This window comes from Vicia villosa, linkage group LG1, assembly GCF_029867415.1.
Source record: "Vicia villosa cultivar HV-30 ecotype Madison, WI linkage group LG1, Vvil1.0, whole genome shotgun sequence".
Taxonomy (NCBI): Eukaryota; Viridiplantae; Streptophyta; class Magnoliopsida; order Fabales; family Fabaceae; genus Vicia; species Vicia villosa.
In genome coordinates, this window is record NC_081180.1 from 173,418,838 (window position 1) to 173,438,564 (window position 19,727).

General features: G+C 39.3%; 2 protein-coding genes across 2 annotated transcripts; both read left to right on the top strand.

Moving 5' to 3' along the window:
- The first annotated feature begins 1,369 nt into the window (after positions 1 to 1,369).
- On the top strand, positions 1,370 to 1,912 carry LOC131659712 (uncharacterized). Its single transcript, XM_058928867.1, has one exon. It carries the CDS (start codon positions 1,370 to 1,372, stop codon positions 1,910 to 1,912), a length of 543 nt encoding a protein of 180 aa, XP_058784850.1.
- A 16,995-nt stretch (positions 1,913 to 18,907) lies between these two features.
- LOC131659724 (uncharacterized) lies at positions 18,908 to 19,417 on the top strand. Its single transcript, XM_058928878.1, has one exon. It carries the CDS (start codon positions 18,908 to 18,910, stop codon positions 19,415 to 19,417), a length of 510 nt encoding a protein of 169 aa, XP_058784861.1.
- Positions 19,418 to 19,727: the final 310 nt, after the last annotated feature.

Sequence of the window (19,727 nt, forward strand, 5' to 3'; positions counted from 1 at the left end):
AAGCTTTGTGAGATTTCCACATAAACATAATCCTAGAGTTTTTGTCTATGGTTATCATCATGACAACCTTAGATTTGTATTAAGTAGATAATACAATCCCAAATTAATATATCACTTCATATTCTCAACCTTCTCATTTATCACTTTTGTTTCTCTCTCTTCACTACCCTCTCTTCTATGTTTTTCCTCTGTCTTCTCTCTTTCTCCGCTTCCTATTCTTCTTCTTTAGATTGACTATATCCAAGCCTGATAAAATTATCCAAGTCCAACTATATTTCTTCAAGTGATTAAGCGGTGGAAGGAGTTGTTTCCCCTAATTATAGGGTCATTACCTCCTCTTAATAGTTTTAAGTAGTTTTTTTTTTTTAATGTTTTGAACTACTAAATCGAGAAATGTATAAAATAAAATAGAAAGACAAAAGGAATAAAACACTACAATAAATATTTAATTTAAATTTCTGTTTATTTGATTAATGTTAATTTGAATTATTATTTGATTGATCTCTAGTTTTAATAACAATATTTGATTTCTATTTTAAAAAATATATATTTGATTACTATAAAAAAATTGTTGTCATTTGATTTATTTAATTGATTAGTATTTATTTTGAATTATTATTAAATTGATTTCTGTAAAATTGATACGTTGACTAAAAAAATTGTAATTTGAATTACTATTAAATTGATTTCTATTTGATTTTAATTCCTGTTTAATTGATTTCTATTTTTAAAAACATCAATATTTGATTACAACTTGATTTCTAATTTCAAATAATAAAAATTCTTATTATTTGAATTACTATTTAAGTGATTTGTAATTTGGAGAAATATTTTTGATTAAAAAACAATTAAAAAAAATCTAAATGAAAGATTTCACGCATAAGATCTCACATTGGATATAATCTAAATAGTATATAGAGTTTGTTGAGAAATTTAAGTGAAATACGCAATTTTTTTTAAAAATTTATATCTAAAATTAAAAAAAGACGGAAAACAATTAATGGATAGTATTAAAGTAATACAAATAAGTTTGTTACAAAATTTATGTCAATTTAAAAAAGTTAAAGAATTTTTAAAAATAACCCAATAATACGTTGACTAAAAAATTAGAAAAACAATTAATGGAGATTTTTTTCCCTCAAAAATTAATGGAAAGTATCAAAATAAATTGTTAAAATATTTATGTCAATTTTAAAAAATAATAATTTCAGAATATTAAAACACCTTATATATACTAGTATTGGTTACCTATCTAGGACTCCTTATACCTTGCAAATTCAAAATGTCTATCACTATTTTTGATTATGCTCTCCCATGCAAAACTCATAACAAGTACGATGTTTTTTTCAACTCTTTCATTATTCACACAATGATCACAAATGTTCCTTCCATGGTCGACAAATGGCTTTTAAGTATCAAGCCTTACATCAACGACAACAACAACGTCATTGTCGGCTTGGATGTTGAATGTCTCCTCGCTAAACGTCGTGGTATGCCAAACACAGCTGCTGTCCTTCAACTTTGCATCGGTGGAGAATGTCTTATTTTTCAAATTTTACACACCTCGTTTATTCCAGAATCACTCATTGCTTTTTTGGGCAACAAAAACTACAAGTTTGTCGGTGTTGGAATCAAAGACGACGTGGACAAGCTTCTTAGAGACTTCTCCTTGCAGGTTGTAAGCTTTGTGGATCTTCGCACACTTGCATCTAAAAAGATGAGTGACAAAGCTTTGAATTTTGCAGGGCTTAAAACATTGGCTCTTCGTGTTGCTGGTATAGAGATTGAGAAACCAAAGAAAATTACTTTGAGTAATTGGAGTAATTTTCCACTTACTCTTAAGCAAGTTGAATATGCGTGTCTGGATGCTTTTATCTCTTTTGAAGTTGGAAGACTTCTTTTCTTATTATAAGTATTTTATTGTTTTTTATTTTGTTTTCTGTAAGCCTTTTAATTCATCGAGTGAAAGTATTGAAGATTTTATTATATATCAATATATCAAAAAATTTATAAATTAATCATGTAATTTTGATGTAAAGTTACATTTTATCATCGTTTTTATACTTTCATATATAAATTATGTGTTGATAAAAATATTATCATGCGGTGAAGTTATGCAGCGAAGTTGGCTTTGAGTTTTTTACTTTCCGGACATAAGTATTGAAATTATATCAGATTATAGTTTCAATTTTTTATTAACATCAATGTATACTTAGAGTATGTTCACACGCCAAATTTCTCTATCTTATTTTATTTCTCAAATTAAATAATATTATTATAATATAAGTTAATTTTAAAGATTTGAATGAAATCCTATCATTTATAAATTTAATGATTTATATCTTATTTACTGTGTTTTTATTTTAATTTGAATTAGAATTAATTTTAATTAATTTGTTATTATTTTTTTAAAAGTTAGATATGATTTAATTTGACTAAAAACTTAAATTCGAGTCAGATAATATTTGATTATGTATAAAAAAAATTAAAAAAATGGATTTAAAATAAAGGATAAAATTGAAAGAAAGAAACTACATCGAAACTCAATTTGTCTTTCATATATGGCTCAACTAATATAAAGCTTAAAATATAGTCTAAATCTAAACGTTACTATTATTAACAAAAAGATGAGAATTTTATAATAATAAAATATTTAGAGTAAAAGATATTTTTTCACTAAAATTTATTATAAAAAAATTAGATTGAAAGTTAAATCGGGACATATTATATGCTTTCAGATATAATTTAAATTATAATTAGCGTAGATTTAATTTGATTTTTTAAGATTGATTAAGGATTCTTTTTTATTTGATTTTATGGTTAACGTTCAATGTTACTATGTTAATTTTATATTTGGTTTTTAATTTTTTTTAGATATTACATATATTAATTATTTAAGATATGAAATATAAGTTTGATTTATTGTTACTAATTTGCTTTATTGATCAACACAACACAGTAGACCGACCTATAACTTTTTTTTTAATAGAAGATCTTTATTGATCTAATTTGTTAAAATAACTCAAACCACAAACTATTTAAAAATTATTTCAAGTCTGTCCCACCATCGGTTTGGCATATTTTAATAAAGGTTAAATATGTTTTTTTTCTTAAAAATAATTTAGATTTATTTTAATTCTTATATTATTTTTTTAAATAATAGTCTTTTTAAAGAAAAGTAGTTTGTGTCGATATAGATGATGTAGAAAACTTTTTCGACATTGATTATGAATATGTTGAGGAAAATCTCAAAGTTCCATGTATAGAATTAATCATGTGTGGCACTCATATGCATTCTCAAAGACCGGTTGTTATCTACATTGTACCCTTGGATCAAAGTCCATCATTGCTTGACACCTACAAAGGCTAGTTTCTTGTCCAACCAAATTTATAAGCATGTTGAATTCGAGGATTTCCATATATCTTTTAGTTGTTTTGTTCTGAGGATTTTCATAACTTACACTTTTGAATCCGATGATAATCAAATGTGGTTCAATCTCTAAGAATTCAGAACCCGCCAATTTATTACAAGGGATGTTGGAACTAGCTTTTTGAAATCGAAGATTGACATATTCCATTTGGTTCATTTTGTGCGAATCCAGAACCCACCACTTTGTTACAAGGGATGTCGTAACTCACTTTTTGAATCTGATGATTACCATATGCCATTTGGTTCATTATGAGCAATCCATAATCAACCATGCATATTGTTATGAGGATTTATGTAACCCTCCTTTTTGAATCCCAGGATTTTTCAGATGTTACTCCATTTTGTTACGAGGGATGTTGTAACTTGCTTTTTGAATCCAAGGATTTTCGGATACCATTTGGTTTGTTCTATGACAATCTAGAACCCACATTTTTCTGAGTGAATCCAAAACCCACCTTTTCGTTCTGAGAGAATTAGGAATCCACCTTTTTGTTATGAGAGAATCCAAAATCCACCATTTTGTTCTGTGATAATCCAGAACTCACCTTTTTGTTCTGTGAGAAACTATAACCCACCTTTTTGTTCTGTGAGAATCCATAATCCACCATTCTATTATGAGATAATCCTAAACCTGCCTTTTCCTTCATAGAGAATCCAAAACCCACTATTATGTTATGAGAGAATCCAGAATCCACCAATCTGTTATGAGAGAATCCAACCCACCTTTTAGTTCTAAGAGAATCTAGGACCCACTAGGTTTTTATGAGCATTTATGTAACTCACTTTTTTGAATCCGAGGATTGTCTGGTTACATTTGGTTCGTTCTGAGAGAATTCATAACTCACCATTTTGTTACAAATAATCTCGATTGCCACTTTGTTAGTTATGAGAGAATCTAGAACTCACCATTTTGTTATAAAGATTGTCGAATGTCATTTGGGTCATTTTGTGAAAATCCATAACTCACCAGTTTGTTACAAATTTTGTTGAATTTCATTTGGTTCATTATGTGAGAATCCATAACTCGCCATATTTGTGAAGCATCCCTATGAAATGTTCTCCTAATAAATTTTCTTGGAAATCTCCTCTCTTGAAGCATGTCTTAAAACCTTTGTTGATGAAGAGAAAGAAAACATGTTTTGAGATTGTCAAAAATCAAGAAGCCGATAAGCAACAAGAATGTCCAATTTGGGTGGTCGCGAATTTTAGATTTAACTGGTTCGGTTTGCGAATCAGTTTATTTAATGTTAGAATATTGGATATATATTAATTTAGAAATAGTATAAATTAATATAAAATATACTATAAGATATTTACAATAATTTATTCTAATAATTAATGAGTTGTGTTTTTGGGTTTGGGTTTTAGCTATTATAAACATGTTATGAATTCTCACAATTATTCTCGATTGTCACTTTGTTAGTTATGAGAGAATCTATAACTCACCATTTTGTTACAAAGATTGTCAAATGTCATTTGGTTCGTTTTATAAGAATCTATAACTCACTAATCTACCATATAAGAAAAATTAAGACTCTGAAAAAGTCTAATTTAACCTTGCTTCCACGTCACTTTTTAAAGTATCATTTGTCTTTATACATTTATACCATCATTTTTATTATTAAAACTAGACGTCTACCTGCGCGATGTGCGGATACGTTTTATTAAATTATTATCGATAAATAGTTAGTTATTTAAATATAAAATATATTTGTATTGATATTTTATATTGAGTTTATTTTTTTATATAAAAAAGTAACAATAATTGAATAGTTTAATATATATATATATATATAATAATCATGTTAAATACAATAAACTTAATAAATGAATAAAAATATTTAATATAATATAATATAAACATATTCAGTACTGAGAATTTATTAAAGTGATATTGGAGATTCTAAAAAAACTATTCTTATTGTTATACCACTTGTTTTTTCTTGAAAGATATCTAAATCTCCCATAATATCTATTTAATCTATAATATTGAGAAAACAACAATATAAAAAAATTATTTTCAATATTAATATTGATTTAAAATATACACAAGACTTGCTTGTTTTATAAATATTAGAATATATATTTTTTCTAACTCATCCTTACAAATTTGTTAAGGTTTCTATTAGACATCACTGTAATGTTAAATAGTAGTAAAATATGCATTGAGCAGTATTTTCAATTAATTAGTTAAATATAACATAAAATATATTTAATATAATTGAAATTAAACAATACAAGTGACATAAGACTTATTTAAATCTAACATCTAATTACTTTAAATGTAATTGAAAGAAATTACTTAATTAAATATCTAAACATCATAATTGATTTTGAAAACATGTACCAAATTCTTAAGATTAATTTTGTTTAATATTTTTTATATTTGTCGTTGATAAATATTTATTCTTAAAATACCAATGTTAAATAATTGTTTTAATATTTATCAATGAAAAACAAATTTTGAACCTTTTTTTAGTGTTACCGATCAAAAATATATGTGCAATATTTCTTAATAATAATCGATGACAAATATTTGCCTAGTTTTTTTATCTCCACTATCAAATATGTTTCTAAAATATACCAATATCCCTTTATATTTAAATATTCATCAATGTATTGTGTTTCAAATATATACTACAATTACTATATCTTAACTATTTTCATTTTTATTGAAAAATATTTTAAAAAAATATTAAATTTAAGTAATTTATTCGTACGTAATCTTTACTATAAATTATAATTAATTAGCTATAATAATTTTTTTATCTTACGGATGCTAAAATCTCTAAAGTTAGCCAATAAATTAATGATAACTATTTATTCAATGAATAAACTGTACACTCTAATAATTATTTTAGTTCTGATTATCTGAAAAATGGGCGTCAATTTTTCTTGCGAAAAGCATGATGATATTTAGGACCGTGTTCACTATGATCTTGAAAGAGTCTCTATATTTTGATATTGTGAAACTTGAGAACATCCTTTAGACTCTTTGGGTTAAATTAATACTAAATAGCCCATTTGGCCAGAACATAGAGAGGAAATCATTTTCTCCTACTTTCTCCACAAGTACATGGGAGTAGAGGGAGGACTAAAGTTGAAGGATGTTTACCTTCCTTCATGGCGTGATAAAACGGACTTTATCCATAGTGCTTCCTTTGCCATATGTGGGAGATGGACAAAGTGGTAATCTTAAGGTTAAATTAGGTGAGTATAAACTATGAGTCGGACGGCCTGAGGTAACATTTACACGAGTATTTCCATGTTTTAGGATACTTCTTTGGATTGACTCTTTCCAAGCCTAATAAAATTATCAAAGTTCATCTACAATTCTTCAAGTGATTAAGCGGTTGAAGGAGACATGTCCCTTAATTATGGGATCATTACGTCCTTTTAATAGAATTAACTACATTTTTATTTTGGTATTTGGAGCTACTAAATAAAAAAAATGTACAAAATATAGAATGACAAAAGAATAAAATACTACAAGAAAAGCAAAGTTTTCCTAAGGATAATTCCTTTGTCAAATCATCATACAACAATATTTATTACTTTTTAGTTACTTATTTTTTTATTTAAATTACTATTTACTTACAATAAAAAATATTGTAATTTGAATTTCAATTTATTTGATTAATATTTAGTTTAAATTACTATTTGATTGACCTCAACAATATTTGATTACTATTTGATTTATATTAAAAAAACAATATTTGAATAATGTAAAAAATTGTTGTAATTTAAATTACTATTAAATTGATTTCTATTTTTTAAAAACAAAAATACTTGAATACCACTTGATTTCTGATCTTACCGAGCAAATCAAATGACCAGCAACAAAGAAGGCTTGAAATCCGGAGCGGTTGAGAGGGGAAAAAATGGTTGTACCTGCAAGGCACTCCAATGCCAAAGTAAGTACTTGGACAACAAGGTACAACAAAGCGAGAGATTTTGGGTAAGAAAAAGGTTACCTTGCCCTCAGGGTTCAAATGGCTATTTATAAGAGTATTCCGTGCGAGAAAAGCTCCACTTTACCAGGCGCTAGGCCAAATATTAAGCAAGCTGTCTACTACCGGGCACGAGGCTGTTGCGTGCTCGGTTATATCTAGCGATTGCCCGGAGGGAGAGGCTGTTGCGCACGCGGCCAAGGAGCCTTGGGCCGAAGGTTGGATTGGCCCAATTGAGTTAATTGGGCTGGTCCAGAACAGGAGCCCCCCAAGTCGTCGCTTCTGTTCGTGGGAGTGACGACTTTGAGGATGCCGGGGTGAGGAGATCCTCCGGGGGAGTGGACCTGATGTTTCCGAGGGAAATTGCCCTGAATCCCCGGGGAAAGGAAAGGGCAGGTCGGGAACAGGGAAGTGTGTCGCTTAGAGTTGTCAGTTGGGGGACGTGTCGCATTTAATGCGTGATGATGGCTACCCTACCTGTAGGTTACTAGGGTTAATGATGGCCATTCTGCTTCCAGAGGTCGCGTGCGGCGCACGTGATGTCCTCAAGCGCTTATAAATATTGAGGGTTGTCATTTCCCCAAACTTTTCAAATTCATTTCCTTCGTTTCCTCTCTCCGTCGCCGATCGCAAGCTTTGCCACATCGTTTCTTCTTCAACCTTCGTCTTTCCTTCCAGAAATTCACTTGTAAGTTTGCTTTTCCCTTCGTTTCCAGTTTTCTGTGTTTTGATAGTACTAGAAATTGCTTGCATGTGGTTAGGATAGGGTTTTGAGGTGATTTTGAGGGAGAGTTTGAAGGTTGTTGGTGGTAGACGGCGGAGATGATAGGCTTTTTCGCCGTCGACGACTGCGATCGATTAGACTGTTAGTTTCGATTTTAGTTTCCATTTTGCTGATTGTCTTTGGGGGTTTTGATCATCTTTTGTTGTGCTTTTGGGTTTTCTGTTGAAAGTGTGTTACCCTGACGTAATATGGATATTAAACCTTTCCTTTGGCGCGAGTCAACTTCTGTTCGGCAGCCATTTCCTCGGGAGGGATGTGCCCGGGGGTTGTATCGTCCCTGGATTGTTGGTGCGCCCTTTCACTCTGAACGGTGGTGGAAGGGTGGATTTGATTGTACTATCGAATTCACTATTCTCCCCTGTTTTTCAAGTGAATATGTCCGATCCAAGACGCTCTTCTACATCGGGTTCGTCGTCCGTGACTCCCCCGGCTCAGCAGGTGGTGCCTCTAGAGTCCTAGGTGCTGCCGGAGGCGCTTGACATTGAGAGCTTTTTTATAGGGGATCGCTCGGATATTTTCCTAGAGATAGGGGGCTACGTGGATCCTGCGGGGGATGGGACCAAGAACGGGTGGTTCGTGCTTATCCCTGCCGAGGAGGACCGTATCTGTGATATCTATGCCCCTGATTTGATCCCGATGTATGAGGTGGTCTTTTGGGAGATGGGCTTTCATGTGCCTCTTACTGAATTCCAGATGGCCGTTTTCAACCACCTGGAAGTGGCTCCCGGACAACTCCATCCGAACGCGATCGCGTTTATCCGGGCGTTCGAGCTATCCTGCTCGTATCTGAAGATAGCGGCGACCATCTCCTTGTTCTTTTATATTTTCTGCGTACAGCGGAAGGTAGTTGATGGTCGTTTCGGATGGGTGTCCCTGAAGCAGTCCAAGAAGATTTTTAAATCTTATTCGGATTCTCTGAAAAATTATAAGCCGCGCTTCTATCTCATTCGTCCCTTGTCTCGGGAGGCTCGCGACAACGTCTTTTCCCGGGTGCCGACTTTGGACGTGCATGGTCGCCCGGTTCTCAACGACATAGAAGAGCCTATCACCACTCGGAGGCAAAAGTTCAGGTTCTTCTGGTCATAGGATCATTTTGTGTACGGGACCGACCAATACATTACCAGGGTGTCGGATCTGGACGAGGATGCCCGGGCTGATTATGCCATCCTTCAGAAGTTTGTGCAGGGTCTTCCTCCGGTCGCGAAACTAGACCGCTCGGGAAGACCTGTGGTCGATGACAGTGGGGCTCCTGTCACGGAGCCGGGCGTAAAAAATATAAAAGACATGTTGGCCAGTGGGACCGATGAGGGTGCATCGGCCTATTTAGGTATCTGCACCTTCTTTCTTTCTGGTTTTGTGTATAGGTCATCCTCTATAGTAATGATTTATGACGGGTTGACTCTTAACATGTTTTGTGTTTTCTTTTCTTTTTTCAGAATCAATGGACAGAGCGCGCCAAGATAGGATGCTTAAACAGGCGAGCAAAGCTAAAGCGGTCATGAAGAAGAGTGCAGGGCCTCGACTAGCTGATGTGTAGAGGTCCCCGGCGACTGGCTCGGGCACTTCCTCTTCCTCCCCGGTGGCTGTCGGATCTCCGCTGCGGGCTTCTGACCAGGGCGAATCCCTGAGGCCGGCCACGGTTCATCCTTCTCCCCTCCGTCAGCAGCCGGATCCGGATTCGTTGGTTCGTCACAAGCGGCAGAGGATTGAAGCTGTGGATTTGACCCGGGAAGAAGTTGGCGATATCTTTACTCTGCCTTCGTGTTTTCTTCAGCCCCGGTTTTTCGAGGGAGGGCCTTCTCTGACTATTCCTCGGGCAGAGTCTCTCCATATTGAAGGTCTGGAGTCGTCTGTTCGCCAGAGGTTCCTGGTGCAGGACGCTTCCGTTGTGGTCAGGGTTCTTGAGCTTGCCGCCCTATATGCCTGTTCGGCGCCTTTGTCCGTGGAAGCTGCGAGGAGGCTTGAGGATGATGTCAAGGTTAAGGTGTCTGCTCTAGAGGAACGAGATCAGGAGCTGAAGGAGCAGGGTGAGGAGCTGGCGGTCGTGAAGGCTCGGTTGAGTGCTAAGGAAGATGCTCTGGCGGACGTGCAAGGCTAGTACACTTTGCTCTACCAGACTCTGTATAGAGTGATGCTGTCTTCCTCGGTGAAGGAGGCTTCTCTTCACCGATCTCATGCTTCTGCTGAGGATGAGACGGAGGAGGAGAGGGCCCTCTTGACCCGGCCAAATTTGATTCAGTACATACGAGTCTTGGGAGGTGACTGTGTTGCTGCTGCCGAGGACACCTATAACTCCACTGTGGCCCAGCTTAAATTGAGGAATTCCGGGGTGGATTTGGTGACTGAGGGCACCGGGCCATACCATCGTGTGGAGGGTGACCAGATTGTTTCTCCAAATATCAGGGACGAGCTAGCGACCCGGGAGACCAGGAGGCCCGGATGGAAGAAGGTGTATGAAGTCTTGTTATGTTTAAGTTTCTGGCCTGCGTGCCATTTTGTTATTTTGTTGTTATGTGCCGGGGGGGATGCCTCCCGTTTTCGTTTTGTAAGGATATAACCGGCTCGGCCTTCCTGGCCGCTAGTCGGGCATAATTTCGGGCTTCTTGCTCGTTTTTTAATTTGATCGTACGTTATTTTTAATGCTTTTATTTGGTGTGTTCGTTTTTTGAAGTCTGTGTGCATGCGTTTTGACTCCTTGGGTGGCGTGTCGCTGGTTTTCAACGATTTTGTCTTTTAATGCTTTTTTCGTTTCCTAGGTGTTTTTGTTCCCTTTCCTTTTTCTTATAAAAGGAGGTCTTATGGGCCTCTCTTTCTTCATTTTTACGCAGGAATGGGTGGTGCTAAGGGGAAAAAGGTTTCTATAACCTCATGCTCTTGTGGAGTCAAGGAGGTGAAGGGGAAGAAAAAGAAGGTTTCGACTGGATCTGCTTCTCGCTCTCAGGGGGCTCGCAGTCTGGACGTGCAGGCTCAGTCTTCAGGCGTGAGGGTCGTGACCAACGCTGATGGTTCTGAGACGGAGTGGGATGAGGACTGGTATCAGTACCTTCATTCGGAGGAGTTCGCCCGTCGGGAAGAATGATGTGTCTTTCTTTGTTTAATGTTTGTATTTTGTAATGTTTGTTGACAATGAATAAAATGCCGCTGTTGTAGTTTTTGCTTAGTTAGGATGTTTGCTCGATTATAATGTATTGATCGCCAAGTGTGTGGAACTTTGGTTGATGGCCGGGGATAAGTGCCTGGAAAGGGTGAGTCTCAAGCCTCGTTGTGTTGAGTTCTGAGTCTCAGGGCGTGAACGATCCCCTCGCGAGTGGGGTGTTCTGCCGTTATGGTACTTGCTTACGACGGGAATGCTCGGTATTCGTGCCCCCCCCCGAAGAACAAGGAGTCTGCTCGATTAAGAGAGCGGACTTCTGTCATTTTTTTTCATTATGAGGTGCCCGGCATGTACCCGGGCTACACCTGTGTTTAGCTGTAATACTACTTGAGTTTTTCAGCGTTCCATGGTCGAGCGAGTTCTTCTCCTTGTAAGTTTTCTAAATAGTATGCCCCATTTTCGGTCTTTGCTCGGACACGATAGGGGCCTTCCCAGTTCGCGGCCAGTTTGCCCTTGCGGGAATCTTTGTGGTTTCTTTTTAGCACTAAGCTGTCTATCTCGAATTCCCGTTTGATGACCTTCGTGTCATGTCTTAGGGCAATTTTTTGTTTGAGTGAAACTTCGCGTAGAGCGGATCCCGTCCGGATTTCTTCGACCAGGTCTAGCTCTTCTCTAACGAACTCGAGGTTATCCTCCGTCTCGAGGGGTTCCTCGATGCTCCTGGTGGGCACATGTACCTCGACGGGGATTACGGCTTCTATCCCGTACGTAAGCCGAAAGGGAGTCTCCTCGGTAGTAGAATGTGGGGTGAGGCGGTAGGCCCAGAGGACGCTGTGTAGTTCCTCGACCCGTCCTTTTTTGATTTCGTCCAACCTTCTTTTGAGGCCCCTCAGGATTACTCTGTTAGCGGCTTCGGCTTGCCCGTTCGTATGGGGGTGTTCGACGGACACAAAATGCTGTTTAGTTCCCAATTTTGTGACGAATTCTTGGAAATGTCTGTCGGTGAACTGGGTGTCATTGTCGGTGATGATGGCCAGGGGCACTCCGAACCGGGCGAGAATGTTTCTTTTGTTGAAACGCAGTACGTTCAAGGACGTGATTTTGGCCAATGGCTCGGCCTCGATCCATTTGGTGAAGTAGTCGACCGCGACTATGAGGTATTTATTCTGGTTGCTACCGGTCACGAACGGACTGAGGAGGTCCATGCCCCACCACGCGAATGACCAGGGAGAAGATAGGGATTTGAGTTCGTTGGGGGGTGTGAGGTGCATGTCCCCAAAGAATCGGCACTTGTCACATTTCTTTACGTATTCTCTCTCATCGTGCTGCATGGTGGGCCAATAGTACCCTGCTCGGAGCGCTTTCCTGGCGAGGGATCTCCCTCCTAGGTGTTGGGAGTTGATTCCCTCGTGTATCTCTCGGAGTATATGGGGGACTGTGCCCTCGTCGACGCATTTGAGGAGGGGAACGAAGAACCCTCGTCGGTAGAGTCGATTTTCAACCAGGACGTACAAGCAGGCTCTTCTTCTGATTACGGAGGCTTCTTTAGGGTCGTTTGGCACGAGATCACTCGTCAGGTAGTTGTACACGGGGGTCATCCAGCAGGATGCGTCTCCGATCGCGCTTACGTGTGTTAGCCCGGTCGGAGGTTCGGTGTTGGGTCTGGGCAGTATCTCTTGGATCACGGACTTATTTCCCCCCTTTTTCCTTGTGCTGGCTAATTTTGACAGGACGTCTGCCCGGGAATTATGTTCCTTCGGGATATGCCTTACCTTGGAGTTCTTGAACCGGGCTATTCTTTCGCGCACGAGGTTCAGGTATTCGGCGAGGTGGTCACTTTTGACTTGGTATTCACGCGAAACGTGCGACGCTACTAGCTGGGAATCGGTGAACACTTTGATCTCTTCGGCCTCTAGGTCGTTGGCGAGACGTAGTCCTGTGAGCAGTGCTTCGTATTCTGCTTGGTTGTTGGAGGTTGGGAAAGAGAGTGATAGTGATACTTCTATTAGTGTTCCTTTTCCATTTTCTAAGATGATGCCTACTCCGATTCTAGACGAGCTGGAAGCCCCGTCTACGTATAAGGTCCATTTTTTAGTGTTGCAGGTCGTTGTTTCGGGGAAGGCCATCTCGGTTACGAAGTCCGCTAGGACCTGTGCTTTAAGTGCTTTCCTTCCTTCATACTTTATGTCAAATTCTGAGAGTTCTAGGGACCAGCGGAGCATCCTTCCGGCCATGTCGGGGCGTCCGAGTAATTATTTTATGGGTTGTTCGGTGCGCACGACTATAGTGTGCGCTAAGAAGTAATGTCTTAGTCTTCTGACCGTTGTGATTAGTGCGAGCGCGACTTTCTCGATTTGCTGGTACCTGACCTCGGGCCTTGGAGCGCTTTGCTTGTGAAGTAGATGGGCCTTTGGCCCTCCGGGGTTTCTCTGATGAGGGTGGCGCTGACGGCCTCGGTGGCGACGACAAGGTAGAGGTAGAGGATTTCCCCGGTCTCGGGTCTCGAGAGTACAGGTGGACACGAGAGGGCTTGCTTGAGATGGGAGAGGGCGCGCTCGCATTCGTCCGTCCATTCGAAAGTGGTTTCCTTACGGAGGAGTTTGAAGAGTGGGAGGGCATGTTGGGCTGATTTGGTCACGAACCTAGATAGTGATGTGAGCATGTCGTTCAGGGATTGGATGGATTTCTTAGAGTTCGGAGTTGGGAAATCTGAAAAGGCTCTGCATTTGTCTGGGTTTGCTTCGATTCCTCTTTCTGTTAGGTAGAAACCAAGGAATTTGCCTGCTCGGACCCCGAAGGTGCATTTTTCGGGATTAAACCTCATCTTGCACTTCCGGGCCTGCTCGAAGACTTTTTTGAGGTGGACGGCATGATCGGTCTCCTCTTGGGATTTGACGATCATGTCGTCCATATAGACTTCGAGCATATCGCCGATCTCTGCCCGAAACACTTTGTTCATCATTCGCTGGTACATTGCTCCGACGTTTTTCAGACCGAAGGGAATTACGTTATAATAGTAGTTGCCCGATTCAGTCATGAAAGCCGTATATTCTTTGTCTGTTTTAGACATGGGTATTTGGTTGTACCCGGAATACGCATCCATAAACGATAAAAGTTTGAAACCTGCAAAATTAACGACTAATTTATCTATGCTATGTAGAGGATAAGCGTCTTTAGGGCAAGCCCTATTAAGATCGGTATAGTCAATGCACATGCGCCACTTTCCATTAGATTTCTTTACGAGTACAACATTGGAGAGCCAAGTAGTGTATTTGGCTTTCGATATGAATTTAGCCTCTAAGCGGTCCCTAACATCTAATTCGGCCGCAACCGTTTTCTCTGGGGACTGCTTTCTTCTCCTCTGGGCGACGACCTTGCACGCGGAATCGATCGTCAGGTGGTGGCATTCTACTTCCTGGTCGAGGTCGGGCATTTCGGCCGTGCTCCAGGCGAACAGGTCGGCGTTCTCCCTGAGGCGGGCCTTGAGTTGTCTCCTAGCCAGTTCGGGCAGATCTGTCCCGATCTTGACTCCTCTGGTCGGGTCATCGCTGAGGGCTATCAGCTCGAACTCTCCGTCGGGGATTGGACGGAGACCCTCTTCTGATGTCTTCGCGTCTGCTTTCCTATCGGATTCTTTATGGAAGCGGCTGTCCAGGTCGATGGTGTAGATGTGGGGCATAGATTTGTCGGGCTCGGGACCCGCGTTGGCTGCTGCTTTGTCCTGGGTGACCGCTTTTATAGAACTGAGGCCCTTGGCGGATGCTTCGAAACACCTTCTGGCCGCTTCGATGTCTCCGGGGAGCGTAGCGACTTGTCCTTTGGTCGTGTAGTATTTGAGTTTGAGATGCAGGGTCGAGGGGACGGCGATCAGTTCGGCCAGCGTCGGGCGTCCCAAGATGCATTGGTAGATTGAGGGGAAATCGATGACCAGGAACTGGACTTTGACGGCCCTCGCGGTTTCTGCCGACCCAATCGAAACGATAAGCTCGACAAATCCCCACAGTTTCATCACAGTGCCGTTGAAACCTTGTAGGTCCGAGCCTACATAGGGGGTGAGGTGGCTGTCGTTTAGTTGCAGCGTTTTAAATAGATGGGAGTACATGATATCCACCGAGCTTCCTTGATCGACCAATATGCGGCGTACGTCAAAGTTGGCCATTCGAGCTCGAATATGGAGGGGAATGGTCGTGTTGGGTTCTCCACCCGGAAATTCTTCCCTGTAGAAGGAAATGGGGGACGATCCGTCGTTGGCAAGGTCGAGAGTGGCATCTTTGCTCGAATTCGCTGAGATTAGCTCGTCAAACATCCGTTTTACGGATCCGACGATGAGTTTGCTGAAACCTCCCCCGGAGATGACCATGGCGGAAGGGAAGAATTCCCAAGGGCTATGAGGAGAGGGGGTGGAGGACACCCGAGCCCAATCGGGGAGGTAAAAGTCCTCCGGTCTGGTGATACTCATGGCCACTTGCATGGCAGGCGTGTCTTCCGCTGGTTTCTCTTCGGCGACCGGTTTGGCTTCCTTGGCTGCCTCTTGCTTTTTCGCATACTGCTTCAGGTGTCCTTCTCGGATTAATATTTCTATTGCGTCTTTCAGGTGGATGCAATCTTCGGTGTTATGTCCGTGGCCTTCATGAAAACGGTAGAACTTTGATTTGTCGACGTTTGGCCGTGCAGGCATTGATTTTGGGAAACAGACCTTGCCCGTCTGAAACTCAGCGTTCGCGCACTCGTGCACTCGTTTAAGATGCGTTCCCTTGATGCGTTCAGTGGGGTGTACTCCTGGAATTTTCCTGCTAGCGCTTTGTAGTCTTTAGGATCTGGACCTTTATCTTCTTTCTTCTTATCGGATCCTCGGCGAGAGTCGTCTTGACGGGCACCTTTGGTACTTTCTTCCTGTCTTGAGTTGTGGACCGCGTGAGTGGCTTCTTTTTCCTCGTATTGTATGTATGCTTGGGCCTTGAGGAAAAATTCGTCCAGAGTGGCGGGCGTCTCAATCCCGACGGCTTTGGCGAAATCTGAACGTGGTCGGAGACCCCGCTCGAGCAAGAACTTCTTCATGTGGGCGGTTGTGGACACATGTACGGCCTCTTTGTTGAATCTTTCGATTTAGGCCCTGAGGGATTCGTCTTTTCCCTTGATGATGGCCTCTAGGGAGGCTTCCGGTTTCAGGTGTCTTCGGGAGCCCGTGAAGTGTCTGGAGAAAAGCTTTCCGAGTACTTTCCATGATGTGATGGATTCATCGGGCAGACTCTTGTACCATGTCATGGCTCCTTTGCGTAGAGTGGTCGGAAATAACCGACACTTGATTACGCCCGGAACCCCTCTGTAATCCAGGAGGGTGTCGATGTTTTCGATGTGTTCGTCTGAATCGGTTGTCCCGTCATATGTGCCCCGCGGTGGGGGCTTTTCAAGACCGGTCGGTAGGGGTGCCTCCAAGATTGCGTGGGATTGAGGGCCCCAACGTTCCTCCTCCTCGTCGCTGGCGAAAGGAGTGGTGGACCAACTGCGACTTCGCCTGTGCCGCCTACGGTCGTCATTGTGCTTTGTAGGAGGTGACTTGGATCTTCTCTTCGGTCGGGGAGAGTGTCAACGGTGTCGGGAGCGGTGGTCGCCCGATCCCTTCTTGGAAATGGGACCCGCGTTTTCCCTGGGGGAGGGTGAACGAGGGCGTTTCTCGGGGACCGTATCGCGCTAGGAGCGCATTTTGTGGCCGGGGGGAGTCTTTGAGCGACGCTTCTGCTCAAGTGCCTCGATCCTGTCGTTCTGCTGCTGGATAAGGGCGTTAGTCTGCGCGAGGGCGGCCAGAACGGCAGCCATAGTTTGGTCCTGGGGAGTGGGACCCTTGGAAGAGAATGGGTTCTCCAGAACTTCTTCGTGACTGTCTTTGACGCTGGTATCTCCGAGGTGATGGATGATATCTTCGCGGAAGTCCTTCGGGGAAGGAGATGCCGTGAGGCCGTCTCGAGGGATGGTATTTCTGGGTGGAGGAATGACGACAAAGATGTCGTTCTTATTGATCATTGTAGCGTCTAGAGAAGAGGAGTCTTCGTTGTTGCTAGCCATGGATGATGGTTGAGCTAGAGCTTTGATTTCTGAATTCTTGCAGAGAACAAGAATGGATCAAGATTTGCAAGAAAAGGAAACGGGGGAGCTGAGAATTCCCACAGACGGTGCCACTGATTTTACCGAGCAGATCAGATGCCCAGCAACAAAGAAGGCTTGAAATCCGGAGCGGTTGAGAGGGGAAAAATGGTTGTACCTGCAAGGCACTCCGATGCCAAAGTAAGTGGTTGGACAGCAAGGTACAACAAAGCGAGAGATTTTGGGGAAGAAAAAGGTTACCTTGCCCTCAGGGTTCAGAGGGCTATTTATAAGAGTATTCCATGCGAGAAATGCTCCACTTTATCAGGCGCTAGGCCAAATATTAAGCAAGCTGTCTGCTACCGGGCACGAGGCTGTTGCGTGCTCGGTTATATCTAGCGATTGCCCGGAGGGAGAGGCTGTTGTGCACGCGGCCAAGGTACCTTGGGCCGAAGGTTGGATTGGCCCAATTGAGTTAATTGGGCCGGTCCAGAACAATTTCAATTTATAAAAACAACAATACTATTCTATGATTCAATTAATATTAAAAACTTTTCTAATTTGAATTACTATTAAATCGTTTTCTATTTAATTTTAATGCGTATTTAATTTATTTCTATTTTTTAAAAACAACAATATTTAATTACACTTTGACTTCTATTTTTAAAATATCAATACTGAATTATTATTTAATTAACCTAAAAAAATATATTATAATTTGATTTACTAGTTATTTAATTTATTTATTTATAATTTGTAGAAAAAGTTTTGTTATAAAACCAATTTTAAAAAATAAAAATCTAAATTAAAGATTTTATGGATAAGATTTGTCATATTTATATATAATACAAAATGATTTAAATTAAATAAAATAATAATAAAGAAAAATATAAAACATAAAATAAAATATTTAATGGATATAACCTATAATTTGTTGATTATCGGGAAAAATTAAATAATAAATTTAAAATTGATGACAATTTTAAAATTTAATTAAAAAATTTAAAATCTGAAAAATAACCAATGAATAGCATTAGAGTAATACAAATAGTTTGTTAAAATATTAATGTCAAATTCAAAAAAAAATTATCAAATGATACTTTAACCAAAGAAATTAGAAAAATAATTAATGGATATATTTTTTACATAGAAATTAATGCATAGTATCAAAATAAATTGTTAAAATATTTATCTCAATTTCATAAAAAATAAAGAATTTTTAAAAATAACCAAATGATAGGATTGACTAAAAATTTAGAAAAAAAATTAATAGATATCTTTTTGACATAACAATTAATGAATAATATCAAATAAAATTGTTAAAATATTTATGTTAATTTTTAAAAAATCAGAAAATCTACATGATACTTTGACTAAACCACCTTATATATACTACTAGTATTGATTGGAAATTCAATAGCTGGGCATCATATACCTTACAAATTCAAAATGTCTATCACCACTTTCGATTACACTCTCCCTTGCAAAACACACAACAAGTACGATGTTTTTTTCAACTCTTTCATTATTCACACAATGATTACAAATGTTCCTTCCATGGTCGATAAATGGCTTTTAAGCATCAAGCCTTACCTCAACGACAACGACAATGTCATGTCGGCTTAAATGTTGAATGTCTCTTAGCCAAACGTCGCGGTATGCCAAACACGACTGTTGTCCTTCAACTTTGCATCGGTGGAGAATGTCTTATTTTTCAAATTTTACACGCCTCATTTATTCCAAAATCACTCATTAATATTTTGGGCAACAAAAACTACAAGTTTGTCGGTGTTGGAATCAAAGACGACGTGGACAAGCTTCTTAGAGACTTCTCCTTGCGTGTTGTAAGCTTTGATGATCTTCGCACACTTGCTACTATAAAGATGAGTGACAAAGCTTTGAAATTTGCAAGGCTTAAAACATTGGCTCTTCGTGTTGCTGGTATCGAGATTGAGAAACCAAAGAAAATTACTTTGAGTAATTGGAGTAATTTTCCACTTACTCTTAAGCAAGTTGAATATGCATGTCTTGATGCTTTTATCTCTTTTGAGGTTGGAAGGCTTCTTTTCGTATTATAGGGTTTAATTGTTTTTCATAGCATTTATTCTTCGAGTTAAAGTATTAAAGATTTTATTATATATCAATATATCGAGAATTTTATAAATTAATCATATTATTTACGTTAGTCTTGTTAATTTTTACATATAATTATACTTAATCATTGTTTTTATATTTGCATATGCAAGTCGTATTTTAATATAAATATTATAGTATGCTGAAGTTTGCTTTGAGTTTTTTACTTTTTGGACGTAAGTTTGAAATTATACAAGGTTATAAGTTCAATTTTGAATTTTTTTCTCAATCTTATTTTTTTCTCAAATAAATTTC

Excerpts from the sequence above, each read along its gene's own strand:
- LOC131659712 (XM_058928867.1), top strand. The coding sequence starts at position 1,370 with ATGATCACAAATGTTCCTTCCATGGTCGACAAATGGCTTTTAAGTATC.
- LOC131659724 (XM_058928878.1), top strand. The coding sequence starts at position 18,908 with ATGGCTTTTAAGCATCAAGCCTTACCTCAACGACAACGACAATGTCAT.